We start from the raw sequence: 12,263 nt of genomic DNA, 5'->3' as shown, positions 1-12,263 counted from the left end.
ATGCCCAAGGACAATTCTCATTAGAGCTGAACATTTCCACATAAGGGTAATTAGATTTAATTTAAAATAAAGTTAATAATATATGTATGTACATGTAGATTAAAATACAACATAAACATATGCAAACTAGTAAGAGACATTCACCTAGAAAACTGAAAAGTATCCACTAGAAAGGAGACATAGGGAAAAATTTTAAACTGAAAAAATACTTTTTGCTGAATCATTAAGCTACTACCATCAACATAGATCAACTAAGATCAGAAAGAAGTTAAGAATATGCAAAATGCTGACAAGAATGATTTATTCTACAATTAAAATGAATGTTTTAAAGACAAAAAATAACTTTCTAAAATGAAACTTACAAAACAAAACTTGGGTTTAGTAATTTATTAAAAATTTCACCCCTAATTTTCTTTTGAAAAAAAGGAACATTATAAACAAGGGCATGAAATAGACTTCAGATTGAGACTCATACCAATACTCTGTTCTCAATGAAAAATAGTACTATTTTAAAAAATTAAATAAAATTTCAAATATTTTCCATTTAATGTACATTAAAAAATACAGTATTTATACCTGAAATATAAACTAGTCATTTATTTTCATTCATAATATAAAGTGATTTAGGGAAGGTTTACTTTTCCCAGTGCTCAAAATTAAATAAGAATTGTTTTCCATATCTAGGAATTATACTGATCACGTAAAGTAAAAGTTTAATTTTGCGGAACTAAAGCTCAGATAGATTCAAATAAAAAATGTGTTTGAAAATACCTAAATAAAACAAAGGCTTTAATTTTTATTAGTTTGCAATCATAGCAAGTTTACTTTTTCTAACATTAGGGAAAAAAATCAAGCCCCCTTTATCAATATAAAACTTTTAAAATAATCACAAAAGAATCTTTTATATATAACTTAGAAAAACAATTTCACATGATACACTCATAACACTCAGAAATTACAATCCAGAAAGAGACAATCTCCCTGAAATAGAAAGAAGTTCTTTCTTTTTGTCACCTCCATTCCTTATATAAACTTTATTTCACATCATTACATACAAATATTTATCACCATCTGTCAGGTAGGTAAGAAAAAAAAATTCTGCCTTTAGAGCTCGTACAGTAAATTTACTAAGTCTTCTTGGTATGTTTCTTTTTAACAGTATCTGAAGCAACAGCTATAGGTTTTGAGGTCGATGAACCAGTACCATTAAAAGATGATTTTGTTTCACTTTTCTTTTCACATGGTGTGAACTGCTGCTGCCAACCAAACAGCATCCGGCTCAATGCGTCCTCAAAGAGAGCAAAAGGCACAGTAGCAGTCTCTGTAATCATCATGGTTATCTGGAAAAAGAAAGTTCAATTTTGAATTTAAACACAAATGTCTTCTGTTTCTCAAAACTGAGAGGAGAAAGTAAATTTTAAAAGAGAGAAAGATTAAAAACACATTCTTATTTACTGTTTAAAAAAATTTTTTATTGAGGTATAATGGACATATTAGTTTCAGGTGTAAAACATGTTTCAATATTTTTATATATTGCAAAACGATCACCACAACAGGTCACCATACATGGTTACAAAGCTTTCGTGTGATGAAAACTTTTAAGATTTATTCTCTTAACAGCTTTTGAATATGCAATACACTATGATTAACTATAGTCACCATGCTTCACATTGCATCCCCATGACTTATTTTGTAACTAGAAGGTTGTAGTTTTTGAGTTCCTTCATCCCATCCCTCACTCCCCCCACCCCCAGCCCCTGGCAACCACCAATCTATTCCTTATATTTGAGTTTTGTTTTGTTTGTTCATTTGTTTTTTTACATTTCACATGTAAGTAAAATCATGTACTATTTGTTTCTAACTTCTTTCACTTAGCATAATGCCCTCAGGATGCGACCATGTTGTTGCAAATGGCAAGATTTCATTCTTTTTACGGCTGAGCAATATTCCAGTATGTATGTGTGTGTGTTTTACATCTTCTTTATTCATCCACCAACTGACACATTGTTTCTGTTATCCAGGCTATTGTAAATAATGTTGCAGTGAACATGGGGATGCATATATCTTTTTGAATTATTTCAATTTCTTCAGATAAGTATCCAGAGTGGAATTACTAGCTCATAAGGTAGTTCTATTTTTAATTTTTTGAGGAACCTCCAAACTGTTTTGCACAGTGGCTGCACCAACTTCCATTCCTACCCAGAGTGCACAAGGGTTCCCCGTCCTCCAGATCCTCATAAACACTTGTTATTTCTTGTCTTTTGGATAACAGCCATTCTCACATTCTGATATCTCCTTGTGGTTTTGATTAACATTGCCTGAGGATGAGTGATGCTGAGCATCTTTTCATGTACCTGCTGGCCATCTGTATGTCTTCTCTGGAAAAATGTCTGTCTATTCAGAACTGTCCATTTTTAAATTGGATTGTTTGGCTTTTTGCTATTGAGTTGTATGAGTTCTTTTTGTATTTTGGATATTAACCACTTATCAGATACATGATTTGCAAATATTTTCTCCTATTCAGTAGGTTGCCTTTTCATTTTGCTGACAGTTTTCTTTGCTGTACACTTTTTCAATTTAATGTAGTTCCACTTATTTATTTTTGCCTTTTTTGTCTTTGCTTTTGGTGTCAGATCCAAAAAAAAATTACCAAGACTGATGTCAAGGACCTTACCAGTATGTTTTCATCTTCCCGGAGTTTTATGGTTTCAGGTCTTTAATCCATTTTGAGTTAATTTTTATGTATGGTATAAGACAGTATTTCAGTTTCATTCTTTTCCATGTGGCTCTCCAGTTTTCCCAACACCATTTATTGAAGAGACCATCCTTCCCCCATCGTATATTCTTGGTTCCTTTGTAGTAAATAAATCGACCGCATGCGCATGGGTTTATTTCTGAGCTAAAATGTATTGTTTAATCTTTAGGAGAAGAAAACCTAAGCTAGGTTCTAGAAAATCTCTGTTCTCTGTAAGTTTATACTTAAGCAAAGGAAAAGAACATAACTCGTTAACAATAACACAAGGTACCATATTTTGGGGTGGAAATGAGCAGTACAACCATAAAAATATATCTAGTATTCAAAGGAAATAGGAAGAAAAAATATCATCTACAGTCAACACCAAACAATCAATAACAGCTGTAATTACTATGTCCTTAACATGTGCCAGAACTTTAATAAGTGTTCTATATTATCTCATCTTCTTTATTTTTTTTAATGTTTATTTTTGAAAGAGAGACAGCATATGCACAAGCAGGGGAGGGGCAGAGAGAAGATGATGGAGGATCTGAAGTGGGCTCTGAGCTGACACCAGCAAACCCAAAGTGGGGCTTGAACTCACAAACCACGAGATCATGACCTGAGCCCAAGTCATGCTTAACCAACTGAACCACCCAGGTATTCCCATCTTATCCTCTTTAAGTGTAATCCAACAATTACTCCATTATTACTCTCAGCACAGAGATGTGAACCATGGCTGACAGGTTCAGTAACTTGCTTGAAGTCACAGAACTAATAAGCAGTAAAGCAGTTTGGAACACCCAGATTTTGAGTTCAATCACTAAATACACTGTATTCTATCATTATCTAAAGTCACAGATTTTTTAGTAAATGCAGAATACTACCCTTAGGAAAGACTGTAGAAAGTCTCTAATCATCCAATGCTTTCTATATGTATATGTATATGCATATATTTATACACAAAGCACTAAGACATTAGGAGGTAGAATATAAAGTGCTACCAATTCTTTATTTGGCAAAATGCAGTGTTCAGAGATGTTCAGATTTGTTCAAAAAATTAGACTGGTACAAAAGGATCTGGGGACAGAGTTTTAAGGACTAGAATGATCCCAAAAAGCCCAAGAATTTCCAAGAGACAATTCTTCCAGCAAATCTAAGATAATGAATCAAATAAGAAATTTATGGAATCAAATCTCCACAAGAGGCCCCTACTTAATCCACTTATTTGAAGAAAATTGAATCAAGAAAAAAATTCTTATTAACTGCAATACGGTCTAGGTAGTGAGAAGACAGAATAGGTTCCATCAAGGAGAATGGATAAGTGAAACCCATACTGTGCAATTGTTAGAAGTAATAAATAGAAAAGTAATATGGGAAATTCTTAAAAAAACTGTTAGGTGGTAAAGCTAGAACAAGAGCTATAGTGGGCTTTCATTTAGATAAATTAAAAATGCATGCACACACAACACTGTGAATGTACAAAATGTCACAGAATTGTATACTAAGAAATAGCTAATTTTGTTATGTGACTTTGACCTCAATAAAAAGAAACAAAAAAAATAACAAACTTTTTAAATAATGCATGCACACAGGCTTCAAGCTAGCCATGACTAAATAAATGCCTTATATCAGACTCAGTATCTCACCAAAATCAGTATTAAAAACAGAAATACACAAAACAACCATACAAAGGCCCTGGAGAACAACAAATCAGGCAGAACCTAATGGGGCTATCCCTAAGAGAAAGTTAACTGAACAAGGTGAGCTCCACATTCAATCTGGCATTTTTCTTTTAATGAAATGTGTCAATTCACAGCATAGGAGAATAGCAAACAGAAGTCCCAAATGGGCTAAGAAGACAGAGCCTGCAGTCTGAGAAGGCCAAAGCACCTAGGACTTGAGAGAAAGAAAGCTCAAAAAGGAGAGAACCAGAAAAACATTAAGCCCAAAGATCCACACATAACTTACTCTGGAGAAGTCTACCCTAAACTATGCAAACACAGGAAGAGATTTCAAAAACCTAGTGGAGAGCAACAGTTGGAAGGCCAAAAGCTGAGCAGACACTTCAGCAGTCAGCTGAAGGTTAGAGTACAAAGCCAGCCAAAGTGGAACTGCCTAGGGATACATCTCAGGCTTAAATTAAGACTCCAAAAGGGTCACATTCTAGAAGGGCAAACCCCAAAGAGAACAGCATTAACAAAACCTAAAACTATCAACAGGATTATAATAATCTGCTTGTGCATTAAACCTGGTTGCCAGAAAAATGTCAGAATATAGTCCCTGCCCTTAAAGTCCTTACAGATAGTCAAAGACAAGCTAGTCAGAGACAGAGTAAATCAGTAATTACAGAACAGTAAAGAGTAAATGCAGTGATGGAGGTGTGGCCACAAATTTTTAGGTAAGAGATATAGATGTGGAAGTCATTACCATACAAGTAAAAGGTAAAGGCATGAATATGAATGTGATCACCTGGAGAGAAAACATACAGAAAGGAGAGTCTAAATATAATGTTAATCTACAAGTTTATGCCATTATTGTACAAGATATAAGAAGAACTTCCTTATATTAAATTATTCTTTAGCATAAACAGTTATAATGCAAAATTATCTTGGTCATAACTTGACTTCGTGGACTGCCAATAAAAGATAAAAGAATTCAGATAAAACCAATGGTCCACTGTCAGGAAAACAGCAATGTCTTTTTACAAAATCTTAAAGAAAAGACTGTCAGGATCTAAAGTATTTCCTGAGAACATGAACTATATAGTATTTTTCAAAGTCGAGTGCTTTAATAGAATCTCTACTCCCAGTAGACTCATCACTCAGCTGAGAAGTATTGCTGGCATCAGAAATTACTGCTGAGATAGACTTACGAGGTTCAAGGACAAACTTCTGTGAATTCAGCCTCTTATCAGGTCTTGATTCAGCAAGGTGACACAAATATAATGGTGACAAATGGAACAAATCTTTATTCTTTTACAAATAAAATACAAAACTGTCTCCTTATTTAGTAAACTATTAACAGAAAAAGTGTATTACATAATTTAAATAGCATTTGACTTCCTGGTCTCTTGCTTAAAAAGGGAAATAAAGAAAAGAAAGTAGAAACCTTAACAACAATCTGATATTTAAAACATATCCTAAGATATAAACTAATTCAAGTAAAGAAACTGTTTAAAGCTCCACCATATTCTTTATGTAATATCTCATGTCATATCATTTCAAAGATGCCCAAATGTGACATACAATCTGAGGTCTTTAAGGGCACAAACAGCACTTAATGTTTTTTAGATCCTTCACAGTGTCTAGAATGGAGAGTACAACCAATAAACGTAACTTCTATCTCACGTGAGCAACTGAAAAACTATTATACAATGTATCTACATAGGCAAAAAAACCTATCATACAATATACCTACGCTGGCAAAATAATATCTACATTATTAATCTCTCTCCACCTAGAATATACTTCTTTCTGTCTCTATCTGCCTAGATCAAACAATCCTTTGTAGTGCAACTCATGTGTCAACTCCAAAACCTTTTGGACACCTTCCAGTGAAAGTCTCCTTGCCCCTGAATGAACTCCCAATGGCAAGTGGCATATTCAACCATGTTTTCTGTTAATCTATACTTTCTTCGTCGGTGATACCACTCATTCATTCGTCAGCATTAACCTGAGGCTACCAAATAAATTAAAATCTTAGGATTTCCAATTCTTTAAGTAAGCTTCACACCCAGTGCAGAGCCCAATGTGAGACTTGAACCCATGACCCTGAAGATCAAGACCTGAGCTGAGATCAAGAGTCAGACACTTAATTGACTGAGCCGCCCAGGTGCCCCAAGATTTTCATTTTATAAATGTCATTTTCAAAAAACTGGGTAAATTAATTATTTCTGGTAGTACAATCTCAGATAATTAAGTATGAGGGAATTAAATACAGAGAGACCTCTGTATTTATCTTGATCATTTATCAGTCAACAAATATAAATTTAAAATCTACCACATACACTAGACACACTGATAGGGATACAGCAATAAATAAAACAAACTTAGTGCCTATCTTCATAAAGTTTAAAAGCATAGTGTACATGTCTCATATGTTTCTTCATAACATCTTAAGGACAAAGTCTGGGTCTTATTTAAAGTTTATATGCTCATGTGTATCCCTCAAAGGGCCTAATAATATTGTCCCACATTCATGTTTTCAATAATATACCACCTGAATATACCTCTCAAGAGCATTCAATACAACTCCCCAGTCCATCCTTCCTAAATCTGTATCTCAGTTTTCCCCTTGCTTCATTCACAACTTCTTTACAGTTTCCCGTTCTGAATCTTCCTTCTCTAAATATTAAAGAATCTCCTGGCTCTGTCTTCACTCCTCTCTCTGTTTCTCTGTATAATACAACTGCTTCCTTAAGTTGATTTACAAATTTAATACAATCTCAATTAAAAAAAATACTAACAAGTTTTTTTTTACGGAATTAGACAAATTGCTATTAAAGTTCATATCCATACACAAAAATAGCCGGGGAAATTTTGAGGAGAAAAACAAACATGCAGGAATATTCAGAAAACACTAAAAATGAAAAATTCAAAGAATGCCTGATTCTCCATAGCCTTGTAAACAGAACATACATGAGAAATGGCATCTGAGGATTATTTTAATTAACATTTCTCACATTATGAATGCTTCGATTTTTTCATATGTTTGAAAGACATCTTCATATCTTTTCCATGTGAATTGCCTGTTGACAGCTTCCTTTTAATTTTTCCATCAGGTTTTTGACCCTATAACCTTTAATTTTAAGAGGTTGTTATGTATTACAAATACAAACCATCAATAATATATGTTGCAAGTACTTTTATCACAGTTTGACAACTGTATTTTTATTTTGTCCATGGTGCTTCCATCCACGCAACTTTTTGAAAAATGTTACAGTCAAACTTGTCAACCTTTTCTTTACAGAAAAAGAAAAAAGTAAGCCCAAAGTAAGTACACAATATAGACCTGAAATCAGTGAAATACAAAACAGAAAACAATGACACAAAAAGCTGCATCTTTTTTTTTTAATGTTTATTATTTTTGAGAGAGAGAGAGCATGAGCAGGGGAGGGGCAGAGAGAGAGAGAGACAGAATCTGAAGAAGGCTCTGAGCTGTCAGCACAGAGCCAATGTGGGGTTCAAATTCACGAACTGTGAGATCAGGACTTGAGCCCAAGTTGGACGCTCAACCGACTGAGCCAGGAGCCCCAAAGGCTGGGTCTTTAAAACAAATCAATGGAACTTATAAACATCTAGTAGGGCTGACTCAGAAAGAGAGGAGGGGGTGGAGTTAAGATGGCAGAAAAGTAGGGAGACCCTAAGCCTGTCTCATCCCTTGAACTCCGCTAGATATTTAATCATTCTAAACACCAAAGAAATCAGCTGGAGGTCTGAATGAAAAAAACTGCAAGACTACATGTAGAAAGGGGAACACTGTTTGGAAGGTAGGAAGTACAGAGAGTTTACAGGGTGAGATACTGCTCTGGGTCCAGCCGGGGAGGGAAATAGCCTAAGGAGGCTATCACGAAGTATTATAAGCAGCAGAGAACATATGGTGGGAGTAGTGCCCGGCTTAAGGGTGCTCAAGTGGTGAAGCAGGTAGAATCCCAGGAGTGACAGCATGGTCTGAGGATCGCTTGTGTCACAAGAAAGAGTGGTCGCACCAAAAAGTTGTGCTGTTTCCAGGCATAAGAGAAGGGGCTTAGTCAGGCTGAGGGCTGCAAGCTGGGGTGCCTGCTTTCTGTTGTTGTGACATGAACTCTGAACAGCAGCACAGTCATGCCACTGCTTTTTTCACCAGGCAGACAAAAGCCTGGCGAGACCCTCCCCCAGAGGAGCAGCACAGGTCCGGCCCAGGGAATCCCTAAAATTTGGAGTTTTGAAACTCAGTCATGCACCTGAAATTTAAAAAAATCTTGGACACAAGAGGGGTGATTAATTGCTCTTCTGTGAGGCTTCCCTGAAGCGTGTCAACATTTAGTTCCAGATTCAAGAGTGGGAGGGGAAGCTGGCCACATTCATTCCATCCTTCATAGCTGAAAGCCTTCAGGGAGCAAAACAGTGCCACCCAGAGGAGGCCGGAGACACTTACATCAAGACCTGCACCCCTGAACCCCTGAGGCTCTTTTCCACTAAAAGGAGTGAGCCTGAGAATCAGTGGGGCAGGCTCCTCCCCCCAGAAGACCAGCACAAAAAACTCTTTTGCACCAAGTCTACTACCATAGTATTGAAAAGTGTCAACTCTAGGGGAAATTAGATCCAACTTCAGTTTTACTTTCTTTTTTTTTCATCTGTTTTCTAATTTTTTTAATTCCTTTTTTTTTGTTTGTTTTACTTTTTACTATTTTTATATATACCTATTTTTGTATTATTTTATTTTTGGATCTACGTCCTTTTAACAAACAGACCAAAACACACTCAGGATCTAGCTTTTTTGTTTGTTTCTTTGTGTGTATTTCTTTTGTTTTCTGGACAAATTACAAGATGGAGAAACTCACCCAAAAGAAAAAACAAGCAAGAGATCACAGCCAGTGATTTAATCAACACAGATATAAGTAAGATGTCTAAACTAGAATTTAAAACCACGAATACAAGAATGCTAGCTGGGTTTGAAAAAAGTATAGGAGACAACAGAGAATCCCTTTCTGCAGGGATAAAGGAACCAAAATCTAGTCAGGCCAAAATTAAAAATGCTATAACCAAGATGCGATCTCAAACGGATCCAATGACAGCGAGAATGGACGAAGCAGAGCAGCAAATCAGTGACACAGAAGATAAAGTTATGGAAAATAATGAAGCAGAAAAAAGATACAAAGGCCAAAGATCACAATACAAGACTTAAAGAACTCAGCAACTTATTAAAGAGGAATAACATTCATATCATAGGCATCCCAGAAGATGAAGAGACAGAAAAAGGGGCAGAAGGTTGTGAGCAAATTATAGCTGAAAACTGCCCTAACCTGGGGAAGGACACAGGTATCAAAATCCAAGCAGCACAGAGAACTCCCATTAAATTCAACAAAAGCTGACCATCACCAAGGCATATCATAGTCAAATTCACAAAATACTCAGACAAATAAAGAATCCTGAAAGCAGCAAAGGAGAAAAAAAGCCCTTAACCTACGAGGGAAGGCAGATCAGGTTCACAGCAGATCTGTCTACAGAAACTTGGCAGGCCAGAAAGGAGTAGCAGGATATTTTCAACATGCTGAATATGAAAAACATGCAGCCAAGAATTCTTTATCCAGCAAGGCTGTCATTCAGGATAGGAGGAGACATAAAGAGTTTCCAGATAAACAAAACCTAAAGGAGTTCGTGACCATTAAACCAGTCCAGCCAGAAATTTTAAGGGGGACTCTTTGAGTGGAAAAAAACAAAACAAAACAAAAAGACCAAAAGCGACAAAGACTAGAAAGGACCAGAGAATATCACCAGAAACATCAATTCTACAGGCAACACAATGGCACTAAATTCGTATCTCTTAATAATTATTCTGAATGTAAATGGACTAAAAGACATAGGGTATCAGGATGGATAAAAAAACAACAACAAGAACAAGTTCCAATTATATGCTGCCTACAAGAGACTCATTTTACACCTAAAGAAACCTGCAGATTGAAAGTCAGGGGATGGAGAACAATCTATTATGCTAATGGATGTCAAAAGAAAGCTGGAGTAGCCATACTTATATCAGACACACTACACTTTAAAACAAAGACTGTAACAAGAGATGAAGAAGGGCATTCGATCATAATTAAGGGGTCTATCCATCAAGAAGATCTATCAATTGTGAATATTTATGGCCCCAACTTGAAGGCACCAAAATATATAAATCAATTCATCACAAACAAAGAAACTCATTGATAATAATACCATAATAGTAAGGGACTTTAACACCCCACTTACAACAATGAACAGATCATCTAAGCAGAAAATCAACAAGGAAACAATGGCTTTGAATGACACACTGGACCAGATGGACTTAACAGATATAATCAGAACATTTCATCCTAAAGCAGCAGAATACACATTCTTCTCAAGTGCACATGGAACATTCTCCAGAGTAGATCACATAATGGGTCACAAATCAGCCTTCAACAAGTACATAAAGATCGTGATCACACCATACCACAAAGATCGCTATGGAACTTGAAATCAACCACAAGAAAAATTTGGAAAGCCTACAAATACATCGAGGTTAAAGAACATCCTACTAAAGAATAAATGGATTAACCAGGAAATTAAAGTAGAAACAAAAAAATACATGGAAGCCAATGAAAATGAACACATGACAGTCCAAACCCTTTGGGATACAGCAAAGGCAGTCCTAAGAGGAAAGTATATTGTAATTCAGCCCTCTCTCAAGAAGCAAGAAAGGTCCCAAATACACAACCTAATCTTATACCTAAAGGAGTTAGAAAAGGAACAACAAATAAAGCCTAAAACTATCAGAATAAAAGGAAACAGTAAAGATTACAGCAGAAATAAATGATGTAAAAACAAACAAAAAACAGTAGAACAAATCAACGAAACTAAGAGCTGGTTCTTTGAAAGAATAAACACCATTGATAAACCCCTAGCAAGACTTAGAAAAGAGAAAGGACCCAAATAGATAAAATCATGAATGAAAGAGGATAGATCACAACCAACACCACAGAAATATAAATTATAAGAGAATACTATGAAAATTTATGTGCCAGCCAATTGGGCAATCTGGAAGAAGTGGACAAATTCCTAGGAACTCACAAACTACCAAAATTTAAACAGGAAGAAATAAAAAATTTGAACAGACCCATAAACAGAAAAGAAATTGAATCAATAACTAAAAATTTCCCAACAAACACTAGTCCTGGGCCAGATGACTTCGCAGGGGAATTCTACCAGACATTTAAAGAAGAGTTAATCCTTATTTTTCTCAAACTGTTCCAAAAAATAGAAATGGAAGGAAAACTTCCAAACTCATTCTACAAAGTCAGCATTACCTTGATTCCAAAATCAGACAAAAACCCCACTAAAAAGGAGAATTACAGGCCAATATATATCCTGGATGAACCTGGATACAAACATCTCCACAAGATACTAGCAAATCGAATTCAACAGTACCTGAAAAGAATTATTCACACTAATCAAGTGGGATTTATTCCTGGGCTGCAGGGCTGGTTCAATATTCACAAATCAATCAACATAATACACCACATTAATATAAAAGAAAGGATAAGAACCAAATGATCTCTTCAATAGATGCAAAAGAGCATTTGATAAAATACAGCATCCATTCTTGATAGAAACTCTCAACAAAGTAGGTACAGAAAGAACAAACCTCAACATCATAAAAGCCATATACAAAAGACCCATAGCTAATATCATCCTCAATGGGGAAAAATAGACAGCCTTTCCCCTATGCTCAGGAACAAGACAAAGATGTCCACTCCCACCACTTCTATTAAACATAGTACTGGAAGTCTTAGCCCCAGTAATCAGAC

The 12,263-nt window shown here is 35.5% G+C and overlaps 1 protein-coding gene across 4 annotated transcripts in view; it reads right to left on the bottom strand.

Annotated features, from left to right (window-relative positions):
- Positions 1 to 372: 372 nt before the first annotated feature.
- Positions 373 to 12,263, bottom strand: part of TMEM38B (transmembrane protein 38B) — a 52,489-nt gene continuing 40,598 nt past the window's right edge. For 3 of the 4 annotated variants that reach the window (XM_025914531.2, XM_086683636.1, XM_086683637.1), the window contains one exon: positions 373 to 1,340. In XM_025914531.2, coding sequence (XP_025770316.1) covers positions 1,128 to 1,340 — 213 coding nt within the window. In that variant the 3' untranslated portion in view covers positions 373 to 1,127. Of the gene's footprint in view, positions 1,341 to 2,674; positions 2,853 to 12,263 lie in introns of all 4 variants that reach the window. The other variant, XR_015242918.1, reaches the window with a different exon arrangement.

The sequence above is a fragment of the Puma concolor genome, chromosome D4 (genome assembly GCF_028749965.1).
Source record: "Puma concolor isolate L17-30 chromosome D4, mPumCon1.1.hap2, whole genome shotgun sequence".
Lineage (NCBI taxonomy): Eukaryota > Metazoa > Chordata > Mammalia > Carnivora > Felidae > Puma > Puma concolor.
The sequence above is the reverse complement of the archived record's forward strand: the minus strand, read 5'-3'. Positions and strand labels throughout refer to the sequence as shown.